The following is a 27,226-nucleotide window of genomic DNA, read 5'->3' on the forward strand; positions in this document are numbered from 1 at the left end:
AAAAATTTTGAGTTCATTTTTTAAAGTTCATAAAATTGGATCAAGAAATAAATCCCTATATAGTTTATCCCTATCAGATATGAGTAATTCTTGTACTTTGAGTTTCTTTCTGCATTGAATAGTGCGGTCAGTGTTGGCATCTGGTCACTTCTGACTGTGTCCACAATATAAACCACAGCTCTCTTCGACATCGGAAAGAAAAGGCCAAACACCATTTTATTTCCACTGAAAAGGAGCAAATAAAATTGATTTATCTCTAAACAACCTCGTAATGCACCTAACTATTTCTCTAACAGATCACTGCAATCAAAATACATACCATATGTGATGATACAGGTAGATGTGTTTTATAGAGCCTGGCTCTAAATAGGAAAACTGAGCAAGAGTCCTGAAATTCAGGTGATCCAGTTCAAAGGTGTCAGTTTCCTGGTAAAATAAAGAGAAAAACGTCACATTATAAAAAAAACATGACATCTTAATCTGAATTGGCTCAACTGTTTTCACGAGTTAAACTTACTCGCCCCTGCATGTACTTGGCAAAGTCCCTGTTGACGGTCGTGATACAGCCGAGTCTGTAGAGAGCTCGGAACAGCAGGGGGACCTGTGTCTCATACACTCCCTCTATGTCTGGGGAGGAAAGGTCCGCACTGATCTCACTGCAGAGACAATCGCAGCATTATAAAAATACTCTTTCACTGTTTATTGGTAAAGCAGGCTAAATATATAATTTGTAAGATGGGCGTTACATGTTATTTGTAAGGCGAGCTTAACAAAAGGTCAGCTTACTTGATGTGCTCCTCATACACATCCTCTGGGACAGAGTATTCATACAGGTACATCACAGGGTGTGAGCGAGGGAGCGTCTTTATCACCTTCTTCCACACTTAAACGTACAACAAATGGCCTAGTAAATGCTTATTCAAAATCATCCATATCAATTATTTTTGTAGAGAATATTACTCTTGAAGCTTACACAGAAAAGCTAGGTTCCATAGATTTTAAAACATGGAAAAGTGTTTGACACAGAACATACATGTACCAGGTTCATCATCTATCCACACAATTTGTTATATCATCTATACAAGTACTTACTGGCTCCCTCTCCTTCCTTGGGAGTTCTCTGGTTGACATAAAAGATTCGGGGGACATTGACCTTCATGGCATGAAGGTCATTCCCAATCAGTGCCCACAACTTAAACTGTCCTGGGTGTCCCGTCTCCATCAGCTGAACAAAAATTAGTTGTGATATCTGATTATTAAATGACAATATCATCCTGTTAACCGTTTTCTCTTTCATTTTGAAATTCTCCATTTAAGGAAATAGAACATCAATTTTTGGGGATTTCCATACATAATATTCAATTTTATAGATTCTTAAATTATTGGATAATGAACCCAACAATAAAAGTTTCTGAGGATTAACATTAAGAAAATTGAGATTCAAGGATTCTCAACTTCTTTGGCAATGATCCAACCAATATAAGTTTTTGTCACATTTCTTACTTTGATGAAAATTATCTTTCAACTTAATAACATAATCAAAAGAAACTACAATACATAAATAAACATGTGCCTCCACATTCAATAGAATTTCAAAGAAAGGAGAACAATATTATATAAGATCAATTGTTACCTGCACGATCTGCCAGGGCATGTCCATGATACTGCGAGCAGTCCGCCGCAGGAATCCGCTAAGACCGGACTTGTTTCCGCCCAGGTAGGTTCCAGTCGGGACATCTCCAAATTCCACCCGTCTCCTCTTCCTCTCTGTTCTGTCTTTGGCTTGAAGCTGCCATTTCTTCTTGTGATACTCCAGCCAAACTTTTCTTTCCTCCTGTAATGTTATCAAACACAAGATTTGTTGTATTATTTTGTTTCTTCAAAAGCTAAATGACCAGCTGAAATAACTGTTATTTAGCAAAACGTTAAACACACTCCAGTATTATCCAGACCTTTGTGTTTCCCATTGGCGGGGGTGTTCCCAGGATTTCCCTCCAGGTCTGTGACCCCTGGGAATCCTGACTGGCCTCCGAGTCTCCAATGCTCGACCGGTCTCGCTTCCTCTTGTGACTGAGCACCATGCCATTTGTGGGCTTTTTGAAGTTCATCATGTCCTCCATATCTGTCACACTGGGAGTCTGTTCATCCTCCTGAGAGAATAGCTCCCTCTCTGAGGAAATCTACAAAGGAGTCATTATTCTGGGTCAAATCCAACAGGTATTGTTTCCAGGGGTCGACACTAACTTTTTTATGCATTAGTCCTGCCGGACTAGTGTCTGTTAACTTTAACTAGTCCGCAGGCAATTTTATTAGTCCGTCAAAAATAAATGAAATGCATTACCGTATTTTGTCTAATATAAAACACTGTTTTTTATTTGAATTTGTAAGAAGGGGTGGGTATCACACATCACAAGAAATTTTTGATGTTTTTTTCTTACAGGTTAATCACTGGCTTAGTTGTATTGTACTATTCAGTACATAGCAAGAAGCTGCGTATTCACTATCTCCGTGTACATGGTAGAAGCCGCCATTACAGATGTTAAAAATAGATCTGTGCAATAGATCAGGGCGTTGAGCTACCATGTTCTTTTTGTTATTTAAGTTCTTTAAAAATCAGGTATAAATTATAAGCAATTTAAGACAAATGATTTAAACACAATTCATTTAAATTAAACAACAAGAAATTTCCTTTCACCTTTCAGTTTATTTTTTTTTAAACACCTAAGCGTCTCTATCGAAGCCAGGGTTGTTGTGAACATGTGTGCTCGTTACCTATTTTCTCAGACATCCCCTCAGGGCCAAAAAATTATCAAATCACCCATAACATTCTGCATACCTCTGTTGTTTTCACTCGGTAACTCTATAATCACCAAAATGTATCATATATCAATTTACTGTAAAAATAAAGTCAGCGTTTTCCAGGAAGTTGTCGACAAATTGTAGTGGCTTTGCAACATCGATAATTTACACAATTTTTTAAGCAGATTTTTTTATTAGTCCAACCGGACTGATTAGACAGAAATTTTGTTAGTCCGACTCAAAATCAATTAGTCTGTGACTAACGGACTAAGGTTAATGTCGAACCCTGGTTTCTTAAATGCAAAAATATTAGGCTGTTGATTCCTCTTATTTGGTAAACAGATAAAGACTTCAGACATTATATCAAGGCATGCATTTATGCTTTGGCAGTTCTCATTTACAAACATTATTTTGAAAAGTTAAGAAAAATATGAAAATATTATTTGACAATGTGAAGTCAGCTTTCTCGCTATATTCTAATATCATTATATTTCAGCCTCTTCCCTAGACACCAAATGCTCCATTTACCTCCTCTGTCTTCTTCCTTTGAGCTGGAGCGAAGATTTCACTGATTTTCTTCTGCTTAAACACATCGTTCCTCTCCATCAGCTTCTTGTGGAGCCAGGGTGGATGAGGCACTCTAGGGACTGGGTTGGCCACCTGTCAGTAATGAAAATGTCTCACTCTTAGAAAGATACATGCACATGTGTAGTATTTCATATCCAATACTATAAACCTATAATATTTAGTGTGAACAATATTTGGCAGAAAATGATTTTTCAACATGTTAGTGTGGATTTGATTTAGTATATTTCTAAATATGCTTTCTGTTTGACATTTGGCGATGTACTTGATTTAGCAGAGTCCTCATTCAACCTAAAACGCTAAATAGAATGCACCGCCAAATGTAATACATTTACAGTACGTAAAATCCAGCATAAACCCAATTCCTTTATCTAACCTGTTGTAGAGCAGCTGGAATGGTGATAATCTTCTGAACACAGCCCCCAAGTCTCTCAATGTAGTATTCCCAATCCAAAATCTAACAAACAAGCAACAAGCAAACAAGTCAAACGCGTTACTATTCATTCACATACAAGAAAAGTTTGGAGATTTATTCTAACCAACCACGATTTACCTCTCTGATCCCAAAGTCTGTGAGGCTGGGGCTCTTGAGCCACTTCCTGAGATAATGCTTGGTCACACTGGGCTCTGCCTGGAAGATGGCCAGGGGGATAGCTCTCTCAGTGACCGGTGCCCCCTCGGGCTTTTTGGAGATCACATAGTGACAATTCAAACCAGCATCCTTTACCATCTGGTCTCCCAAAAACTGCAACAAAACAATGTCATTAAAAATCAAATAATAGGCTAGATACAGATTTACAAGAGAATTGGCTTGGTAGGGATTTCTCATAATGTAGAGCAATTAAAAATCTCCAAGTACATACATTATAAGTTTTCTACACATTGTTTGTTCAGTCAAAGCTCAATGTACCGGTATTGTAATCAGATAATCATACTCCCCTCCCAAAATAAAATTGTACTCTGTCCAAATCATACTCCCCTCCCAAAATAAAATTGTACTCTGTCCCGAGTTTTTGCTTCCACCACTTTTTGTTTGATATTTCGATAATCATAAATACCTTTGTGCTCAAACTACGTTCATCCACTAATATGAAAAATGTCCAGTTTACCTGTTTTGAAATGCCCCCTCTACCACTTCAGGTTTCAATATACATCCAAAATAGAAAGTCTACGGAGATTTTGCATTGCATCGACCATTAACAAGCCCGAATGATAACATTGAAAAATTGCGCGAGGTACCTCGAGTACTTCCGAATGGAAAAAAGATATAAACATTTCCCATTATAAATCTCCTTAAGAAATTTGTTTTCGTTCCTGTGGACTTTTATGGGTGAAAAATGATAATTGTTCAATGAAGATATCTTGGATATATTCCATTATATCGATTTCAACTGTATTTCTTTCACAGCTATGTGTATTTTTATTAAAAATCAACAAAAAGTGATGGAAGCAATAATTTGGGACAGACTTAAACACTCCCTTTTATCTCCCCTCCATACAAAATTATCATATACATGATAAGGATCTTTGAAATCAATATTTTTTTTAGCTTTTTATTTGCTCATTCTCACTCACCTCTGCCAGACGTTTAGCTGTACTTATAGACGTGGATTTCTGCTCGCCGTAGTCCGCCAGTGTTCTGGACATGTTACGTTTCTCAGCGATCAACTCAAACAGTTCCGAGTCAGGCATGTTAGCTGCCTGTTGGGATAAAAAATAACAAAGTAGTATCAATCTCTTCAATAACCTCTGAAGATAAATCAGATTGTTAATTCAGACAAGTACAGACCTTGCTGAAGAGAACATCCAGCCAATAGTCAGCTACTTTAGCCACTGCTGCATAACACTCGTCCAGGGTGGTGCCCTTCAGAAACGCCTCAAACACCGAGGACTGGAAGATCTTGATCAGTTCCAACTCACCTCGTCTCTTCACCTCAAAACCCTAGTTACAAAGAAATGGGCAGGTATCTTTAGAAATCATGGAGAAATTTACATGTAAAAAGTGTAAATGTTAAAATTTTTGTACAGATATAATTTTCATTGAATACATTGCATATGAGAGAGAATGTGTTTGCATAAAATACACCAGCCTGTGTATCATTTCTTAAGAAAATATATCTATATATTTATATATAAATATATTTCAATATTTATATTGGGGGTAATAACACTAAAATATATTTATATTGGGGGTATTAACACTAAAATATATTTATAATGGGGGTAATAACACTATAGACAAACAGTAATAATTTACTGCAGTAATTTCCCCCCAAAAAATTTGAGTTCAGTCCATTTTACAGCCTTAACTTTCTTTTTCTACCTTTAATTCAGCTAGAGATCCATCAAAGTTGAACACCGCATATCTCTTCTTCAGCTTCTTCCCTTCCTCCTTTGAAGCCGGCAGGATCATGGCAAGATAGGGGCCATCCACTTCAAAGAAGATGGAGTTTTCACTGCGTACCGAGTACTTCAGGGATCTAGCATCCTCCAACTCCTGGTATTGGTCATTGGTGAAAAAGTCCTACAACAGAAGTATATACAAAGCTTGTTACCTCCCTTTAAAATACAGTTATAGGGTTATACATGTATGATTATAGCGAACTCGCTTACAATGAATTGATGCTTACAGTGAAGTGATTTTTATTTCTCGTAATTTTATTACTTTGTAAACATTGACGGATATAACAAATTACGCTTATAATAAAGTAAGTCGCCTGTCCCTGGTACTTCGTTATAAGCGTGTTTTACTAAACTATGCTTTGCCATGGTACAATACGTTAACATTGGAATTAAGATGTTGATTAAATCAATATTGGCAAGGGGTTTCTATAACTTTGAAAGAAACAATATTTTTAAAGTTTATGATTGGTGAAACTATAATAAACAGAAGAGCAACACTTTCGAAATTTGATTGATCTTTCCAGCTGAATGAATGTTAAGACAAAGCAAAAGTTAGAAAGACATGCCAAGTCCTGAAGTTTACATATCAATAATTCTGACAGAAGTCCTCATAAGAATTATATCCAGATTTCTGCATTTTCATATAATCACCATGACCCCTACCTTGACCATGATATTTAGCATGGCTCCTGGATATGACACGGTAACTTTAGGTTTTTTGGCATTGGTTGTCTTGACTACATAGTTTTCTGGGAATGTAGCAGGCAACACACACCAAATACCATCAGTGTCCAGTTCCAGAGGGCGACTACAATACAGAACCACTATTAAAGATAAAAGAATCTCTTTTTTATGAGCAGGTGCAGAATTCTACTTAAGCACAATCCAAATCAACAAAATAAGTGCATTTAAAGGAGGATATTATATAAACCTTATATGAAAAGATGTACATTTACTTGTATTCAACTGACAATATTGTGAGCGAAAACAATCTACTGGTTCTACACGTATATCAGTCTACACGTATATATGTGTATATAGAGCTGAAATGGCTGATTATTTGAGGACATTACCCAATCTGTTCGACTATTTCCCTGGCTTTGGTAATGATGTTGGCCCCTGTGTAACACACAACCCCCGCCATCTCCATGCTGTACCATCGGGCTCTGTACAACAGAATATGGAACTGTTATTTATTATTCAACACAAAATAAGGCTGCTATTCAACGCACAGAACAAACAAATTCAATATCTGTGAAACAAAACTGAAATTTATGCATACACCGTACATCTATGTACATGCATCAGCCAAAAAATATACAGTGGTCTGTCAATCAAGCATTTACATGGCATCTATACACTACCTCCAGTACATGTACATGTATTTTTACTAAAATACCATACCCTTTTCTCATGACATATCCATAAAATGAGTTGAGGATACACTTGTGAGCCAGCTGAAGAGAATCGTACAGAACCACCATTCCGTTGGCTTTCTTTATTTCTGCTGCATCCCCAGACTTCTTGGCCTCTGCTAACTTTTTACCCCAGGCTTTGTTTAAGCCCTATAAAAATTCAAATGCCTACACTTTACCTTATATCAATGAAATCAGGTCAACTTTTTTCAGGCAACAGAGACTTTCTTGAATATGTCTTTTTACGAAAAATGTTTTTATTATTAAACACAAAGGTGGTTTATTTCTGGTGCAATCAGTTTCCAAAATTAAACAAGAACAGTTCTACAACCCACTGATGTGTAAACTATGGCCATACCTTAAATTCATATCTGCGATCTCTGAAAGCTCGCACAGTGTCAACATAAAAGGAGTTTTCTCTCTGGCAGATAGTGGCAATTCGCTCTTCTATGCGAGTGGAATGGACTTTTTTGTAAGCTTTCCGGCAATAATCTAATGAATATGTATCACACTTAAAATGAAGTTAACTGCATTTTTTCACATTAAATTCAATAGAATTGGAACCCTTTGGTATCTTAGGAGTAGTTATCTTTGATAACTTGCTTTTACATATAATTTACAATGCACTCATACTTGCCAGCTGACCCGATTTCGTCGGGTCACACCCGATTTTTCAACCCTTCACCCGATTATTTTTTATGACCCGGCGGGTAATGCTTTTCACCCGATTTTTGTCGAACAACCCGAAAATCTCCCGATTTCCGGATTTGGTTCGTAAATTACGTTGCGCGTTTGACTTCAAGTTATGAACCCACGCTGAGCTTGGATTTACGTAACGCGTAAACAATGCCAATGGCTATAACAGACACATTAAGTGTAATTATTATCGTGAGTTGTTTTGACTAAGCAAAGGTTTAAATCATTAAATGTGATGGCTTCCAATAAGAAAAGGTCTTCATCGGGGCCAGCGGAATCAAAACCAACAAAAAGAAAACGATATTTTTGTACCTATATATCAACATATCTAGGAAAATGAATTCTTATAGATAAAACAAAGTAATCGAGTACAAAACGAGGCTTTTGCGTTCTATGTAACGCACATTTGAATATTGGATTTTGTGCCCAAATTGATCTGACTAAACATGCAAAAACGCTAAGTTGTCACTCATGTATAAAATGCTTTTTAATACACAAAAGTCTTCCAAGTCACTTACAACTTTCATGCCATCATTTACAGAGTTCAAAAGCAAGGTTAATGTAGCAGAAACTCTTTTTGCATTTTTTTATTTAGCTGAAAACAACCTACCATTTTCTGTGTCGGATCACTTTACAAAATTTAAAATCAGCAACTGTTAGTTAAAATGCTTCTTTGCAATAAAGTATTACACATAAGTTTTAACACATATTTCTATTGTATATACCTATGAAATGCATGATAAATATGTCGTGAATGTCGTTACGCGCTATGACCAGATTTTTTACTTTCCAAATCTGGTCATGACCAGATTTTTTACTTTCCAAATCTGGTCATGACCAGATTTTCACATGTTAGAGGTTGGCAAGTATGAATGCACTGCATGTCCATTTTCTGTTCTACCAATATACTTTATTTACAATGTTTTTAAGGTGTAATATCCCTCTGCTATTAATTTTACCATATCTTTTTTAAAAAATTTCATATTGATTTTCATGAAAGTCAATATCAATAGATTCAGATGAAACAAAGTTGAAGTGATGAAGCGCTGCTAGATTTTTCAAAAATTGATAATGTGTTTAATCATGTTATGAAGAAAACTAGACATAGTGAATAGAAAAAGTAAAATTTTACCATCGCAGCGTAAAATTAAAAATATTAAATGTATATGAAAATAATATATAGTTATATACATTGCCAGTTCATATTAGAAAACATAATGAAGCGCTGCTTTTAAGTTCAGAATAGCACTTTGTTGCATAGGTTTGTAACAAAAGTTGCTTCAATTAGCAAGAGTTATCTTTCTTAATCATAGACTATCAATTGAAGATTTAACATACATATTTCACATACAGTACTTGATAAATTGCCACAGTTTCTAATTAATCAGAAATGTTTTCTGTTTTTAAATTTGGATATTAAGATAATAGTTCATGTGAAGGATCCATATGTTTTAAAAATGCTAAAAGTGTAAACCAGTCGTGAGAGCTTTTTGTTACAACACTAAAAGGGGATCAAATGAATGATCTTCCAGTAATTGGTATGATCTCAATATAGGGATATATATTGTCTTGAATAAAATATAATATTATTATTTGTTTAATTTTGTTGTCCCATATCTACTCTCTCATATAAGAAAACCCATATTCAATTTTAAACATTTGAAATGTTATGTTTCAAACGATGATAATTAAGCCTAGAGTTTGCAATAGTCTTGGTCACGTTTTTCTCAATTATAATTCATTCATCTTTGTGAACGAGCTATAAATGGGGAGAGAGAGCAAAATTTCATCCAAAATTCTCTGGCCTAAAACATCAAACACTTACTGTTCATGTACTGAACTAGTACATAAAATTGAGTAATATTTCTAAAAAAAAAAAATGAATCCATTGGGGGAGAGAAAGGGGTATACATGTAGACACTGCCTCATTAAAATTTTGATAAATATAATTCGCTTCTTACAATTTTGTTTGTGAAAGTTTTCTTTACTTTTTTTCACTTGCCAAAAGTTTGGGTTTAGTTCGTTTGGTTCAAATTTCCTTTTTTTTTTATAATTGAATATTAAATAAATGTCGCCTTCCAACATAAATTGGGGCCCAGCACTGCTCCCCTTATTGCTACATGCCTTAATAATTGTGAGTTAACAGACACAAAGTGAGATTATTTTCTACAGAAGTTATCTCTCTTATCAGAGGGATATTACACCTTAACATGTACAAGTATAACCCTTCTGAATTTTAATTCTCAACTGATGAGTCTATAATTGCGACATGGCTGTATCTAAACTACTTGTAACTGGCAGTGACATGCCGCTCTGTACCCGAGAGTCTTTTCTTCTCAGCGGTGGCCTGTTCCTCCTTGGTCAGCTGGTGGAAGGCTCGCGGTGGGCCACCAGGCTGGTAGGGAGGGAACTTCTCATTCTCCAGCTGCTGCTGAATTCTGTGGAACTCATTCCTAGAGGCAGGCACTAAAATATACACTTCATGTTATCACACTGAGACTCAATTGAATGAGTAAACACTAACTGTGAGATTTTTCAACCATAGGACACAAGATTCAATGCTGACTTACTGTACTCTCCCCTCCACATCCAGGGCAACTTTCTCTGACAGGTGGCCCCTGGTTTATTAAAATCACATGCAGCACAGGTGCTCTCATCAATAATAGCAGGAGGCTGCAACAAATCAATGTATATTTCATAATATGTTTCATCCTCTTACATGTAGCTCAAATCCTCTCTAAAAAGATACATTGGCAACTTCCTTTAGTTATAAGTAAGTTAGTAAAATCAGGAAGAATTTTACAATAACACATGTAATAGTTGTTACCTGTAACCTGTTGGTCAGGATAATGTTGGGGTACATTGCGCCTACGTCCAGGTGGTATATAATGGGGTTCTCCAGCCTGTTGGGACAGTCCCTTAGCATAGACAGACTCTCAATGATGTCCGCACACACCTCGTCAAAGTTTGTCACCTCCTCCATCGGGATCTTCTCCTCCACCTCTATCGCATGCTTCATCGTCTTGTCCACTTTGTCTATCAGATTCTGGAATGCCTCTGGTACCTACAAGTATGTGTTAATAGACTTACAAACATATTCTCAACATTCTCTATTTCCCCTCTTTTTCTCTCTCCTTTCTCTCTCACTTTCTCTCGATCGATCTCGAACAATTGCCTTTATTCGCCAGAAAATGTTTACTGCTGAATTTTCACTGTTAAAAATCATTTAAGGATTAAACAGAGATTAAGTACGAGGGTCAATCAAAAAATACGAAGACTTTTGTCATAGCTATGTTACTTAACGTCATATAATTACTAAATTTGGTAGACATAATTCAGCAATAGTTTCAAACAATTTGCAAGAAAAAAAGTTAATAGATTCCTTTATTTCTAAGAATTGTTTAGAATCTAATCCTGCAAAAATGAGGTCACGGCGCACGGTCAAAATTTGTGTTATGTCAACAATAAACCGTACAATGTTGAAAGTAATATTTCTATAAATTGGGCTTAAAACCAAATAATATTGAAACCTAAAATTAAGTTTTGTCTTGGTATTCTATGTTCCAAATAATGACGGGATATATTATTTTGTCGAACAGATATTAGTAACTAAAGACAGATAGTCTTCTTTAGAATTGACTAAAAACATCGACGTCGCCGGACGTCACGGCGCAACGAGAGGTACAAATAAAATGGATTTAACCCCGGAAAAAGCCGACACAAGCTGTGAAAATGCTCAATGGTGCAAAAAATACATGTAAGTCAACAATTATTTGCAAGTTTGTGTTTAACTGTAATAAATTTTGTGGGGGTGGTGGTAATTGTATTTTGAGTATAAAACAGTCCGAAAGAGAGTAGAATATCTGTAAATATTTGATCAAAAAATGAGTAATGTCAACCGACGTTCAGGGTTATCCTTACTGTAAACTAAGAGATACACGGTTAGAAAATGAAAACTTTGAAGAACTAACTTATGATTCTCGAAAAAATGTGTGCAAATAAGATGTTAAGTGGTTTAGTGCAATTGTAAATTGTAAGGAGAGGGGCACAAGAGACTAAGCGTGATATAAAGATGGGGTATATCTATAAACTGTGCGTGTTTAATCTTGACGTCATGTTTTGAACGTTACCGTGCGCCGTGGTGACAAAACATGTTGTTTTTAAAAAGGGGTAACAAAAATACCGTTTCATCAAATGGACTAAAACTTCGCATATCAATAACATAAGTGTTGGTGCACAGATTAATCTGTTAAGTATGGCTTTCATGAAAAATATATGATAGACAGCCACATTGTCTTCGTATTTTTTGATTGACCCTCGTACTAATACTATTATCATAAAAGTATACCATTCTAAATCTACAAGGTATGTTTGCTCTGAAGACCCCTGACTCCAGGGCTTCTACGTGACCCCCAACATAGGTCTCTGAGTCCAGCACGTGTCCGTCGTCTGTCATCTTGTTCCAGATGGCTTCCTGTTTGTTAGGGAACACAATATTTGCGTGATAGGCTTGGACCATAAGTAATGCTTCACATAAAGTCCCAGAGCCTTTTCTCAAAACCTGCAAGACATAGAATCGCACATCAGAATAATTTCTTTACACAACTCTCTTCAGACTACCAGTACAATATGTTAGGAATGAATACCTCATCTGGCTCCATAGGAATGATGGTGCACAAGGCAAATGTAAAGGGATGAACATACTTCATGTACAGATAGTATGTAGCTACTGCGTCTGACACAGAGTAGTTTGCCAAGACCTGTCAAAAAAAAGGAACAGCATACTGGTCAAACAAAAACAAAACCAATATTAAAAGAAGAATAAAAAAACTACAGCTGTTTGTTTATGTACATGTATTTCATGTTTTGTGCAAAATTTTGATCACAGCACTTGGTTGCGTTCTCTTTATCTCGTTTACCTGCGGTTCTTCACTGGCCATCCTACACATTTCCTCAGGGTCCAGCTCTACAGGATTGTATCTCAACTTGGCCTGAAATGTGACAATGAAATCAAACTCCAGTTTTAAACATTAGGGAATTAATATTAACAAATTGCTTCAACAATACCTAACAAGCTAAAGTGTATGACCATGTTATAACTTCTTGAAATACATGTAATTAGCTAACCTTTGCTACAGCCTTCAGATTCTGACTTCCAACTGGCAAATAGCTGTCTCTCTTTACCCATCTATACAAAAGTGAAAATATTTTTATCCAAACAGAATAAAACTATTGAAGAGCTACATGTTCAAAGGATAATGTTTTCATGAATACATCTAACATCCTCTATTGAACACTTCACCTGAAGCAATCCATGTGGACAGCAGGCCGGGACTTGTACTCTCCTTGGTTGTCTTTCTGGAAGCCTATCTCTAGGGACATGTCTATGTCGTGTATAGCAGCTCGCGTCTCAACAAATGGCCTACAAATTGTAGTTCTAAATGCTTAAACACGGAATTCACTAATATATCTACATGTAAGAATTAATATCCAATAAAGCATATACCAGTCAAAACTATCTCCATTGTACGTCACAAATATCTGGGGCTTCACTTCCAGAATGTGGTCAAAGAATCGTCTCAGCAAAGCCTCCTACGGGAAACAAACAAATTCACTTTAAAAAATATGTCAACATGTTACACCTCCTGTTAAGATGTAAAAAATTTTCTGGCTGAATTGTCTGACCTCATCTGGCTCGTTGAAGACAGTGAATGGTCCCTCAAACTCGGGGCGTGGGGTGTACTCAAAGTCCTCTACGTCCTGTGACACAATCTCACGGTTACAGATCAAGAAACCCTGAAAAAGCCAGTCATTCATACAGTAAATCTAGTATAATAAGTGATTGGCCTGTTGACAACTGAATCATGGAAATCAATTTTCACAGTAAGAGTTATAAAGTAGTCACGTTATTCATTTAATACAGAAAAGAGACCTGCAGTGATTTTTTTCCGTTTTTAAAAAAGAACCTGCTGATTTGGAATTTGAAAAAAATCATATTGGTCAAATGGGAATAGCAAGAGTATTACTGCAAATAGATAAACTATACAGTGAATTAAATTTATCTTTTTAGAGTAATATACAATCCTCCATTTTTTAGGAGGTGGACTAAAAAAATATTGGGAAAACGTACATGTTGAAGTGGGAAAAAATCAGTGAAATTTGGAAGGGTAAATTAAGGGCCGAAATTCAAACATTAATAGGCTGTAAAAAAATCACTGACCTGGTACAACACAATTAATTTTTGCTTGCAGAGGTGAATTTGTTGCATGCATATCATTACTGCTATGGTTGACTAAGAATCTCAACAAAATTTCTAGCATGCGTAATACTTTATTTACAGTATCTTTTTATCTTCAGGATGTTTCAATGAATCTTCAATATTCTGAAAACACATCCATTCAAAACAAGTTTTGGTACATCTGAGGGTGAATGAAAATCACACTTTTTGGATCATGGACATGAATTTGGCCCCAAGAGGTGGTTTCGGCTCAGCTTACAGATACTTTGATATCTATACTCATCACAATTAAGTGTTATTTCTGACATGTTATTTTTTAATTTTCAAAGTAACCTAGTTACATGTGGATTAAATTTTCTCAACAAGTAAATTACAATACATGTATATAATCTCACAAACATGAATAGTTTTTTACATACTTACCTGAATATAATCTCACAAACATGTAGAGTTTTTTACAGACTTACCTGGCCATCAATCATGTATGAAATCATTATTATCTGATCAGTTTGAGAATCAGGGAACTTCAGAGGTAATTTTGTTGTTTCTATGTCAAAAGCCAAAACAACAGGATCCTACAAATATCATATAAATTAAATGGTTCATATGGTATAAACATCAACACATCATTCTAATGTTTACAGACAAAACAAGAGCTGACCGGCCTGTCGACGAGATCCTCTCTGTGGCGAATTTCTACTGGAAGTGATCCCCGCCCCCTCACCGTGTACCAGTGACCCACAAAGATCTTCAGGTCAATGGAAACTCGCACATGGTATGGAACGTCATACTCTCTGTAATTAATTCACAATATTCAGTTACATAGTAATCACCAATTTACGAAAAATCATCAATTATGAAAAAATCTGAATTTCATATCATGAACTATGTTTACATTAAATATTGCATACTGTGAATATAATCATATTTCACACACATGGATTTTTCAAATCAATAATTATCTATATAATAAAATACAATGTACCATATTTGTGTATCATTAAATGTACCATATTTATGTATCATTAAATGTACCATATTTGTGTATCATTAAATGTACCATATTTTGTATCATTAAATGTACCTTATGTCAATGATATTCTCCATTTGATTTGTTGCTTTGTTTTCAGAATTATCCCCGTCTGCCCCAAGAAGATGGCTGTAAATAAAGTCAAAATTAAATCATGTTCAGCCATTTTTCATATACAAGTGCCGCTGTTAACAAATGTGTGCACCCATACTTGCTGAGCAACGTTGTGTAAGCTTCACTGGACTGTTCTCGCTCTTTATTTTTGCGGACTGCTGGCTGGATTTCCCGTCTCACTTTTGTAAGGTCCTCCACTGAGAGAAAAGACAGCTTCAAATATTGTCGCTTTAGTCCCACCAAGTGATTTGGCTAAAATAAAAAAAAATGACAGCTGTCATATCCCACTAAAAAATCTAGATCTTACAGCAGATTAAAATGTATAATTGCAGAAGAAGTTGTCTTCTTACCAAGTCTAAATCCTCTTTGAAAACAGTCTCTACGGTGGCTAATTTCCCTGAGAATTTTTTGGTCAAATACGATGCTACTTCTCTTTCACATCCTTGCTTTGTAGCAACAAAGAAGTATGGCTTAAACGGAAGTGTGGCCTAAATTGTAAATATACATAATATATAGATAGCAATAACATTTAATCAGAATTCAAGATATATAATGGAAAATTCATTTAGGTTGATATTGTTGAATACATGTACATGAATATTGAACTGTTTCTGATATAAATCATGATAATTGATTCATATATTTTAAATGGTAAGATGACCAATTTCATTTAATATTTCAAATTTTGTTCATTACCTTAAAACGAGACCCATCTTCTTCTAGAAAGTAATAATCCACAGCACTTATCAACTGCTTATTCTCATCCAATATGTCTGCCTATAAAAATTCATAAAAGTAAAATAATGTCAGAATGGTATATGTACTTTTCTTTCCTTCGTCATGTTTCTTTTGATGGAAGCATTTCAAAAAGTATTAAGATTGTTTTGACAGAAACGCTTCTCAAAGAAAAGAATTGTTTCAATTCCGTCGAAAAAAAAATCTACATAAAGTTTACTTCTGCAGAATAAAAACACAAGTTATCTAACTCCAAATTATGGAATGAGACTCTCCCCATAAAATGCTGCCATTTCCATTTCATAAGAAATGCATAGAAAAAGAGTTTACTATAATCCTACTGTATAACTTCATTTATAGTCTTCTATCTGCTTTATATTGTTCAAAACATTTAGAGCATATCAAAATTATGATGCCAAAACTGAAATTTTAAAATAAGCGTGATTTTCTTGCAATATACAAAGTTACATTTTTGCCATTATAGTTTAGGTTTAGAAATAAAGAACAGTTTACCAAAAAGTTGATTGATGATTTTAAACAATATCTTTTTCATGTTTTGCACAGTTTTCTAGAGGGCAGTTGGTTTAGAATTAAGGTACTGTGAAGTTAATTGATGATTTTACGTTATATCATTTTTAATGTTGTTGGATCGTCTATTAAGAACAGTTGGTTGAGAAAAATGATCTTTTAAATGTTTTTGCAGTTTTATGTGTAAGCACCCAAATTCCAGTATTTTCAAGGCTCTTGTACTGACAGTATTTTGGAATCATGCGTATAGTTTGTGTATGAGGAATGTTTTCGAAGCTGTTAAATTAGACGAAAAAATAAATTAAGGCAACCATTTATGCATGTAGGCCATTCCAAGTTTTTTCTATGTTTAGCATCCGCGGACGGATTGGTTTTAAGATGTCAAAAAAAAAAAAAAAAACAATGGTTGTTCATAAAATTCAATAATTTTTTTGTATATCGGGCTCGGGATCGCAATTTTAAAACGGGACCGGAAATCAAATATTTATAAATATAAACAACATTCAAAATGCAAGATGTCAGTTCTACTATAATGCAGGGAATGTATTTGTTTTTCAATTCTTATATGAAGTTTTGTGCCAAAGATATGAATTTTTTTTAATTATAATATTTGTTATTTTTGTTAAAAAACGAAGAGAAGACTTCAAAATATATCATAAATTTTATTTTGTTGAACCTTTAAAGTTGTGTGTTTTTTCTAAGGTTTGTGGGGTTTTTTCCTGATAAAAAGATAGGTTTTTGAGTTTGGGGTGGATGCTAAACAAAGAAAAAACTTGCAATGGCCTTATGGTTATGCATATACATTATGGGAGTTAAGGCAAAAAAGCAATGATATTTCTTAAAGGAAAAATTGAAGGTAATTATTGAGTTAAAAATATCTCCTGTAATTCCAAAGATATCTAATATCTATTTTATTATCAAAATATTTGTTTTTTCAATGAACATACAGGGTGCATATTGATAAGCCATCCAGTTCTATCCTTTGCCTCTTTGTATCTGTCAAACCCAAACTTGCTGTCCACTGCATCACCAGCAAGTGCCCTCTGAAGCCGTCTGTCTGAACCATCTTCTCGTCTGCGCAATTACACAACAAAGATCAATAATTAAATCATCTCTTACAGTTTAATGCAGAGACATAAATAACATAATGTTATTTATGTCTCAGGTTTAATGCTAATAAAGGATTTTTTATGAGTGACTGTTATCAGGTAAGCACATACAGTGACATTTTCTGATTTTCAAGCACCTGTTTTAAACTGAGACATTATGCAACCTTCTAAAAAGGTCATATATTAATTATTTTTAAGGAAATTAAGATTTATTTTCCATCTTTTTTTCACAAAATCTGATATTGTCCTATGAAATACTGATGCGAAGGATTAAACTAGTATGTAGTTTACAATTTTAAGCACATTGTTTAATTCAGCTATCGCCATACCCCGTGTTATCAGGATCATTATCCGCTTTGTACTTCCCACTGTTCTGCAACACCATTTCGTCTTCTAAGTAAACAAAATATTGGCGCCAAATTTTCCCAGATAAAATTTGCAAAAACGATAATTTTAAAAAATGAATCAAAATTATTTTGACTAGGTTTAATGACTATATATAATTATTATTAATCAGGAGCATAAAAACGACAACAAACAGAAATTAATAAAAGCAAAATCTTAAATTCAATATTGTTTTCGTTTTAGTAAAAAGAATAAAGCGAGCGAGGATATTTTGATTCCGAAACGCCTCTGTTAATTTTCAAGTCAAGAGTGTGGAGTTATGGCTTTGTCTTCTTTTAAACAATGCAATAGGTAAAATTCAGATTCTAGAGGATAGAACAATTACAATGCATATGGTCTTTATATCAATTTAAAATGTAAAATGATAAATGTACAAGTGATAAAGGAGGCATTATATTTTCTCGAATTTCTTCAGCAATGTCAACTCTGTAATTTTTCCATGTAAATAGAAACGTTGCCCTTGTATATGGTCTTTATACACGTTATCAGATTTGGAACACATAACTCAGTTTTACACGACGTAAAGCACTGAAAACGTTGATAATATGTTATTTAGTTACACCAGAGTTATTTATGTCTCTGGTTACACTAGCTTGTACTGAGTGTGACTAAAATGGGTAGCGAAACCCGGGCCGGGCCGGGATTTTCGAAACTGATAACTGGGTTTTTGTTGATTTCTTGAAAAATACTTATTTGTTCTGCACGAAATTTGCAGGAATACTTTATTACAACTTGTTTTGTCTTCGCTGATATTTTTATCATCACAGAATGAGTTTTTCAATATTTATCACACATTTTCATTTTTCAGGTGACTAAAATGGGTAGCGAGCCCGGGTTACACATTTTGGCGATATTAAGCGAATTACGTTGTTGAATTTGGAATCTTGTGTATTTAATCATTACTATTTAAGTTAAAATACTTAGATAATTCAACAATTTCGTCATAAAATGCCATTTAATAAAATTATAACAAAATATTATAAACCCGGGACGGAACAAAACCGGACACGTTTATCCGGGACAAACCTTTTATTTCCGAAAAAGCGACCAGAGGATGTTAGCTACATGTATCACTCATGCATGTGATATATTGCCCAAATCAAACCACGCGGAGGTATCCACAATTGAATCTTCTCTCCCCATTTGAAATACAAAATATAAAGCACCCAAACAGCAAATCACGATGAAAAACCGTTCTAACTGTGTAAAACGACAACGCCCTACCAGGGCCCAGACTCGGTTTGTTTCTTAATCATAATGATTTAACCTGTTTTACTGAAAATCAAACTAACTACCTTTAAGCACTATGTATTATTTTGTATTTATTTTAAAAGTTCTTTCTGGTAATTAAATTTGCAGAACAGATAATGTTGATTTTCTGAATAGATATTCTTTTCCTAATTAAACTCATTTTTCATTTGCAAAATCTTCATTTTTTGGATCAATCAGTTAAACCTCTTTGGGATGTCTGAAATCTTTGAACTGTTAATTTTTTTGTCTAAAAGCTTTGTAATATCGATAAACATAATTTAATTTTTTTTTAAATTTGACATTACTTTTGGTCTTGAAATAATGCGTAGGCACGTGCCTGTGCCTAACGGCAGGCTATACCACTGCCCGTTTAGAGTTAACACATGCATTGGGTGAAGAATTCAAATAACATATACCCAGTTATATATTGCAGTCTTCACCGATATCCACCATTATCTCCTCCCAGGAGCCTCTGAAGGATCCAAGACACAGATATGAAAGGAGACGTGTGGTGTGGTAAATAAATAAAGACATGTACTTAGTTGTCACCGCTAGGTATCCGAAATAATTATTTCGGAAATAAAACGTTTGTCCCGGGTAAACGTGTCCGGTTTTGTTCCGTCCCGGGTTTATAATATTTTGTTATAATTTTATCAAATGACATTTTTTGACTGAATTGTTGAATTATCTAAGAATTTTAACTTAAATAGTAATGATTAAATACACAAGTTTCCAAATTCAACAATGTTATTCGCTTAATATCGCCAAAATGTGTAACCCGGGCTCGCTACCCATTTTAGTCACCTGAAAAATGAAAATGTGTGATAAATATTGAAAAACTCATTCTGTGATAATAAAAATTTCAGTGAAGACAAAACAAGTTGTATTAAAATATTCCTGCAAATTTCGTGCAGAACAAATAAGTATTTTTTAAGAAATCAATAAAAACCCAGTTATCAGTTTCGAAAATCCCGGCCCGGCCCGGGTTTCGCTACCCATTTTAGTCACACTCGCTTGTACTTGCGCCAGATATCTCAGTGGGTAGAGATCCCGGTCTGGTCCATCATTTTTTTCTCCCATACGGTTACATTTGGTGCCGTGACTAAATTCTTGATCTGACAGGTTAACTCCTGCCTGGGGAAGAGCCTGGAATGATCTTCGAAGGCAAAGATCTTTTCTCGGAAAGTGATTATCTACAGACTGGTTTGAAAACAAGCACCAAATAGCACAGTTGTTTGAGCACCTGACTAGGGATTCAGGGGGCCAGGATTTAAATTTCGGTCTGTTCCGGTCATTATTTCCCTCATCCTGTTACATTTGGTGCTGTGACGTTCCCCTGGAACTGACAGTTTTACTCCTGCCAGGGGAAGAGTCTTCAGTGATCTTAGAGGGGAAAGATCATTTCTCTGAATGTGACAATCAGACCAGTTCAAATACAAGCGCCAGATAGCTCCTTACTATAGATTCAGGGGGCTGAGGTTCAAGTCCCGATCTGGTCTGTTAGATTTTTCCCATCCCGTTACACATTCATTTAAGTGCATTGCTCATTCCAAAGTTTTGTCATGGTGTAAAACAAAACAATATAAGTTATTCAAGCTACCCTTGGTACGTAAAGGTACCATACCTGATCATACATCTTTTTGCATTTCTCCCGAACAGTAGAGTCTAATATTCTCTGTGCCTCTATAAAATATCGTTTCATTAATGTATATCTATCATTATGAATTCACAACAGTAAAATGAAGTGGAATTTAAATGAAATTACATGTATTTTTTTTTACAGTTTCAAATTTTACCCCATTTGGTATCGCATGCATTTTTATCTAAACTGGGCTATTATAACCCAAATGGTCTATTGGTACCAATTTTTCAACCTGTCCATTGCAAATCTGTTTCTTTATATGATCAAAGACATCCCCAATTTAATTTACTGTACTATCTCCAAGATAATCTTTACATTTATTTTCTTTTTTATTGCCAGTTTGATTCTTCATAACAGTTTTTCTATGCATGTTAATAGATTATCTATTTTAAAATCAAAGTACTGAAGTACTGAAAGCCGGGCTCTTTTGATGTGTCTTTATGCATATTGTGTAGTAAAGACTGAAAATTTCTCTCTCTCTCTCTCTCCCTCTCTCTCTCATGCTTTTAATGTGGCAAAGCGTCATCAGAGAGCGACCAAATTTTGTAAGCGACTATAAACAAAAATATATGTCTGTCTAGTAGAAAAAAATTCAACAGTTACTGCCTTGAATTTTGCAACAAGCATTATAAATTCAATCCCCATTTCTTCAATGCTCAGCAAAGTAGTTCATAGAAATTCATGCGCATTGTATGTGTCCAAAATGCATACTCTTCTTTTTAAAAAACGCAATTAAGAAGAAAACTAAAAAAGATAAACAATTCTCTTGAAATTAAACAAAAAACAAAAAAAACAAAACTTTTGACAAAACGTGGCTCTGTGTAACTATTTGGTATTTCGGAAGCTTTTACTTTGACGCTGTTCGGTTTTTTGTTTACTTTTGAAGTTGTGCTATTTATAGTAACATTGGTGATTTTCCTGCCTAGAACCAGGACTCTGCCTTCGGCAGAGCCCAGATAAAAACTGAAATAGTAAATGCAAATATTTTATATTTCAGAATATTGCAAGCAGGTTCTTTCAATAAATTATTATGTAACAGTTTCCACACTTGTAAGCCACAGTATTTTCATGAATCTGGGACATTGAAGTAAGTATTTGAAAAATATGTCAACCACATTAAGTTCATAACAAACTTTTTCCAGATATATAAAGTAGTATTTTTTTTACTTAATTCAAAGCATAATAACTCTAATGTACAAAATTAATATGGTGTCAGTGCAATTATTTATTTATTATATTTGTGGTTTTGCAATACATTGTATATGCATATATCAGGAATCAAAATCATAAAATTATTTTCTTATCTGTTGAAAACAGCGTAGGTCCTATATGAACTATATGAATATTTGAATGGAGATACTATCAATAATACTTATTAATAAATGATCATATAGAATATTAATTAGTTTATCCATTCTAATTTGACAAGTGCCATGCCAATGAAGCGGAAAGTCAAGATAGACCCCAGAATTATATTAGAAAGAGAACAAAAGAAAAAGAAAAAAATTGAAAATGAACTTATGAAGCTTGAAAGATTGGAAAGAACATTGAAACCTGTAGACGAGTTTGATTCTCAAAGAAGATTGAAACGAGTAGCAAGGTAAAAAAGTTTCTGTGTTGTTATATTTTGATATGTTAAAGTTAAACATAGTGGCCAGATCAACTAAAATTCATTTTTGCAGAGCCATCATATTTAAATATTAGACTCTGTTTACTTTAGAGTTACTTCTCCTTGTATATAAAAAAAAAAAACACTTCAATTAAATCCAAACTGAATGTACTGTGATATAAATATTTTTGAATTTACTCTTGTTATTAGGTCACCAGTACATTTATTTCAAAAAGTCTAATGGGATAGCTAAATGATTTTCACATTATGCATTTTCCATACCTTATTTTTTTTATTTGGTGTCTCTGTTTTTTTCATTCGGAATAATATCAATATGAACCTCTGTCATGATTGAACAATTTGTAGCATATTGGGTATACTGGTGTCCTATAATATTTTGATAGGGTTTAAAACATTAAATATGACACTGTTATTGTACCGCATATACCACTTAATTTACATGATTTATTCTTTTTATTGCAGCGAGAGAACCAGAGAAAATACAGAATTAACTAGGGAGGAAAAGTTGAAAAGATTTCACCTGGAAAAGAAATGGTGTGTTTACTCCTACAAACAATACAAAGCTGTGTGTGGTCAGATCAATCAAGCTACTAAATTTGCAGCCGAGGCGCTAGCTGAGCTCCGTAAGGAGTCGGAGGAACTATATGTACAAGCTATCCAGGTATGTAGCTACATCTGAAAGGGTTTGTGAAATGTCATGATTGAACTAATTGAGAATATTTTTTCCTCTTAGTATCTTCATACTCTTTCTCTATGAATTAAAAATTACCAGTATTTATTTTCATCAAAGTTAGAATTCTGACATTTTTTTTTATAAAACCTGATAAATTTCACTTTCTTTCAATTATTTAAAAACTATTTTACTTATATATAAAAGAATTGGTCACTTATCACTGGTAATGAATTCAAAGCAATGCGTCAGGTTTTGTCTTTTTTGTACCCTTAAAATGCACATTTTATGGTGACACATATGATATTGATCCCTAAAGATTACAAAGGAAATTTTTATTTGTACTTTCCTCTCACCTAATGAAGATCTCTATTGATTTTAAGCTCAAAGGTCAAGGTCAAAATAATTTATATAAATAATATATTCTATAAAATGGTTTCTAGATGAAAGCTTTCATTTTCTTTTAGCTTTTGATATGAGAAACTATATATTGACTCTTTCTCAATAGAACCCAACTGATTCTGTGGGCTAAAGGTTAAAGGTCAAGGTTACATGTACTGGTAATAGATTAGACTTGCAGTGAAAACACAGAGGAGAAATTTCTTAATTTCCTGGTTTATATTTTTCAGATGATATTTAATAAATTATTTCTGGAAACCTGTCATTTAAACCTCATTAATAAGCCTTAAACTGTATAATTTGAAGGAAACACCCATTTGACAAAATAGGTCAAGGTTGATATTTTATTTCCATTTTCATATTATTTCCTCAATCAGGTGAAGCAAATTTCTACAAATGATTGTCGGTAACGGAAACAATGCTTCAAAATTTCAAACATTATAGTGATAGTTAGTGGTTTAAAAAGTATTTTCCAGATTAAAAGTTATCTATTGGCAACCTCACCAAAGATGGTTAAAGTGAATGTTTTTTGTTTGTACATGAAATTTACATACCGTAGTCATAAGTCAATATTCATGAGTAAAGTTTAGATTTTTACAAAAAATAAATGGTGCTCATGAACAATTTTATTTAAGAATGGATAAAATTCTTAGAGAAATGTTTATGTGCTGTATTTCTAACTTCCTGTTTATGTATTATACAATATTTGCTAAAATATGTTTTTTATGTCTCCTCACCTCTCATGTAGTGGCAAACAACTACCTACATATCTAATACCACACAGACAAAAACACAAACTTATTTACAGTTTGGATGAATCAGATTCAGATTATGAATTATAGTTACGCATACACTCATATGGGAAACAAATATATGATAATATGAAATATGAAAACTTCTTGTGGTACATGTATTTTTTAAAGAATTTGACAATTGACTTTTTGATAAAAATGAATTGTCAAATTTGATACAAGTTGCTCTCTTAACTGATTTGTCATATCGTGCAACAGTTATCAGTTTCTTGAATTTCATCATACAGATGGAAACCATGTAGCCATTTTTATAAGGCCAGTTTGGTCAATTAAAATTGCCCAAAAACACAGTCAACATTTGTGTAGTAAAGTCTAAAAATCTCTCTCTCTCTCTCTCTCTCTCTCTCTCTCTCTCTCTCTTGCTCTTAATGTCGACAAAGCATCAGAGAGCGACCAAATTTTGAAAGTGGCTATAAACAAAAATATTTCTGTCTTGTAGAAAAAAGTTCAACAGTGCTGCCTTGAATTTTACAACAAGCTCTATATATTCAATCCTCATTTCTTCAACGCGAAGCAAAGTAGTTCATGGAAATTCATGCGCATTGTATGTGTCCAAAATGCATATTCTTGTTTTTAAAACACATTGTTAATAAGAAAACTAAAAATTATAGACAATTCTCTCGAAATTTAAAAAAAAGAAACAAAATGCCAACACTTTTGACAAAACGTGGCTCTTTGTGTAACTATTTGGTATTGCGGAAGTTTTTACTTTGACGCTGTTTGTTTTTTTGTTTACTTTTGAAGTTGTGCTATATATAGTAACATTTGCAATTTGCCTGCCTAGAGCCAGGACTTTGCTTTGAGCAGAGCCCGGCTAAAAAATCATAATAGTGTTGGAATATATTTTGCTGAATTTTTTAAGCTCAGCATAGCATTAATGCTGAATCTGAGCCTTAGGTTTTGGATGCTAAATGAGGTTAAGGTTATTTTGAGTTAAAGCGTTTGGAGCAGATGGTCATAGGTAAGTTTTTAATTTTGATTTCTCACCAAACTTTTGTGGCTGGTGCGTCTTATAAAAGTGATGCACCTGTCAGGCTTGAATGCTGATTCTGAGCCAAAGGTTTCTGATGCTGAATTAGGTTAAGGGTTTTGGTGCTGGTTAAAGGTTTAAAGCAAGTGCCCTTTGATGGCTATATCTTACTTACAACTGGTTCTAACTTCATAAAACTTGCATGGATGGTGCATCTAATTACACACTCATGACATTTGCACTTGATAGGCTAGAATGCTGAATCTGAGCGATAGGTTTTGGATGCTAGATGAGTTTGATAAGGTTTTTGGAGCAGGTGCCCTTTGTGAGACAATTCTTATTGGTGTAATCTTTACCAAATTTGCATAGACAGTGGATGTACTCTGCAGGCTCCCCTGCCCTGGCTTTGATGCTGAATCTGAGCCATTATTTGTATCAGATTTTGAGAAATGAAACCCAGGTTTGAATGTTGCAATGAAATGCTGTCCTGACCAATTTTTATGGTTTATCTTACTCTTATCTGGATTTGAAACATAAAGCTAGCTTCAGATACGGAGCCTTATCTCCATTATCAGGGATTCTAAGAAAACTTTGTCCTACCTCAACATTTAACTTGCTTGATAGGTGCGATGATGACTAATATTTCATAATATAAAATGATATTGGATAATATGTAACCAATTTGTATGATATTATATTATGTTGTATCGTATATTATTATACAAATATTAATATTCTTTTTTTCTAATATAAACGGGCATCGACATGAAAATGTGGAAACCTAAACTTTAAGACACTAGATCTTGAATTTTCTTTACTATAGCTGAATAAATACAAACAATTGTTTCTTTCTTATTGGCAGGAAGATCCAAGCATCCTCTCCTATTCTAAATCAGGACCTACTGAGACACCACCAATCAAAAATTATCAATTCCCCGATGGAGAATACAATGAAGTGACGAAGGTTTGGTGAATGGAACAGTTACTTTTCTAAGTAAATTTGTATGACCATCCATTTATGTAAATTTGATATGATTTGTATATTAATTATATCAATAAAAAGATACATGTATTTTGTTTTGTGCTTGAAATGTTGTATCTGAAAGAACAATATAATGAATGGAGGAACCATCATTTTAATGAAGATTTGCTGCACGAGATGCACAAGAAAGTTTATGTATAAGACAGTGCTCTTACAACAGCCTCTAAATTAAATTGACCTTTTTTTGTGGTTGAGATACATAAATTAATACCAAGATTACACATAATAGAACTGTTAATGTGTGTAAAAGTGACAACAACAGAAATGACTTATCTAATTTCTAATGAATCTTACAACATTATTTTGGCCTAATACCATTAAAACTTGACCTACAACTTTGTAAAATATTTTTGACTACTTTTCATCAAGGAAGGAGAAACAAGTGCATGTACTGTTAATCAACTATTATTTGCATGCGAGAAATAAAGAGGTATAGCACCTTTTCCCATCATTTTGCGCACACCTTTTTCTGTGCATGTCTGAAGTCATATCTCAAGTCAAAACTATGACGTCATATGTACATTTCAGTACAGATGACATCACAATATATTTGAACCTCAAAAACGCAGTTTGGAGATAGGTATAAAGTACTTGTAAGTATTTTTTATACCCCCGCTCCGAAGGAGAGGGGGTATACTGTTTTACCTTTGTGTGTTTGTCCATCAATTCGTCTGTAACAAAAATTTCTGTTGCATTTATCTCAGCAACTATTCATTGCAGATGCTTGAAATTTTTACACAGTGTTTGTTAACG

General features: G+C 34.1%; 2 protein-coding genes across 3 annotated transcripts in view; one reads left to right on the forward strand and one right to left on the reverse strand.

The window, feature by feature from the left end:
- LOC105328709 (DNA polymerase epsilon catalytic subunit A) overlaps positions 1–18,043 on the reverse strand; it is a 28,773-nt gene extending 10,730 nt beyond the window's left edge. The window contains exons 1-35 of one of the 2 annotated variants that reach the window (XM_066077127.1): positions 17,982–18,043; positions 17,491–17,617; positions 15,977–16,057; positions 15,631–15,768; positions 15,378–15,532; positions 15,221–15,295; positions 14,798–14,930; positions 14,604–14,711; positions 13,584–13,694; positions 13,405–13,490; positions 13,205–13,320; positions 13,026–13,090; positions 12,818–12,889; positions 12,545–12,658; positions 12,247–12,459; positions 10,726–10,962; positions 10,469–10,571; positions 10,218–10,364; positions 7,561–7,694; positions 7,192–7,352; positions 6,861–6,953; positions 6,451–6,595; positions 5,708–5,908; positions 5,174–5,326; positions 4,960–5,085; positions 3,938–4,129; positions 3,761–3,841; positions 3,328–3,459; positions 1,953–2,180; positions 1,634–1,834; positions 1,093–1,225; positions 787–883; positions 518–656; positions 320–426; positions 97–225 (exon numbers count right to left, since the gene is read on the reverse strand). In XM_066077127.1, coding sequence (XP_065933199.1) covers positions 97–225; positions 320–426; positions 518–656; positions 787–883; positions 1,093–1,225; positions 1,634–1,834; positions 1,953–2,180; positions 3,328–3,459; positions 3,761–3,841; positions 3,938–4,129; positions 4,960–5,085; positions 5,174–5,326; positions 5,708–5,908; positions 6,451–6,595; positions 6,861–6,953; positions 7,192–7,352; positions 7,561–7,694; positions 10,218–10,364; positions 10,469–10,571; positions 10,726–10,962; positions 12,247–12,459; positions 12,545–12,658; positions 12,818–12,889; positions 13,026–13,090; positions 13,205–13,320; positions 13,405–13,490; positions 13,584–13,694; positions 14,604–14,711; positions 14,798–14,930; positions 15,221–15,295; positions 15,378–15,532; positions 15,631–15,768; positions 15,977–16,057; positions 17,491–17,617; positions 17,982–18,037 — 4,589 coding nt within the window. In that variant the 5' untranslated portion in view covers positions 18,038–18,043. Of the gene's footprint in view, positions 1–96; positions 226–319; positions 427–517; positions 657–786; positions 884–1,092; positions 1,226–1,633; positions 1,835–1,952; positions 2,181–3,327; positions 3,460–3,760; positions 3,842–3,937; positions 4,130–4,959; positions 5,086–5,173; positions 5,327–5,707; positions 5,909–6,450; positions 6,596–6,860; positions 6,954–7,191; positions 7,353–7,560; positions 7,695–10,217; positions 10,365–10,468; positions 10,572–10,725; positions 10,963–12,246; positions 12,460–12,544; positions 12,659–12,817; positions 12,890–13,025; positions 13,091–13,200; positions 13,321–13,404; positions 13,491–13,583; positions 13,695–14,603; positions 14,712–14,797; positions 14,931–15,220; positions 15,296–15,377; positions 15,533–15,630; positions 15,769–15,976; positions 16,058–17,490; positions 17,618–17,981 lie in introns of both variants that reach the window. The other variant, XM_034443834.2, reaches the window with a different exon arrangement.
- Positions 18,044–18,251: 208 nt separating this feature from the next.
- Positions 18,252–26,508, forward strand: LOC105328710 (large ribosomal subunit protein mL40). The gene is made up of 5 exons (XM_011429703.4): positions 18,252–18,348; positions 21,948–22,037; positions 22,380–22,550; positions 23,043–23,241; positions 26,294–26,508. Exons 1-5 carry the CDS (start codon positions 18,317–18,319, stop codon positions 26,402–26,404), a joined length of 603 nt encoding a protein of 200 aa, XP_011428005.1. The 5' UTR covers positions 18,252–18,316; the 3' UTR covers positions 26,405–26,508.
- Positions 26,509–27,226: the final 718 nt, after the last annotated feature.

The sequence above is a fragment of the Magallana gigas genome, chromosome 2 (assembly GCF_963853765.1).
Source record: "Magallana gigas chromosome 2, xbMagGiga1.1, whole genome shotgun sequence".
NCBI classification, from domain to species: domain Eukaryota; kingdom Metazoa; phylum Mollusca; class Bivalvia; order Ostreida; family Ostreidae; genus Magallana; species Magallana gigas.

Excerpts from the sequence above, each read along its gene's own strand:
- LOC105328710 (XM_011429703.4), top strand. The coding sequence starts at position 18,317 with ATGGCTTTGTCTTCTTTTAAACAATGCAATAG. Across the intron at positions 18,349-21,947 it reads TCTTTTAAACAATGCAATAG|AATATTGCAAGCAGGTTCTT; the intron begins GTAAAATTCAGA and ends TTTATATTTCAG. Across the intron at positions 22,038-22,379 it reads CATGAATCTGGGACATTGAA|TGCCATGCCAATGAAGCGGA; the intron begins GTAAGTATTTGA and ends TAATTTGACAAG.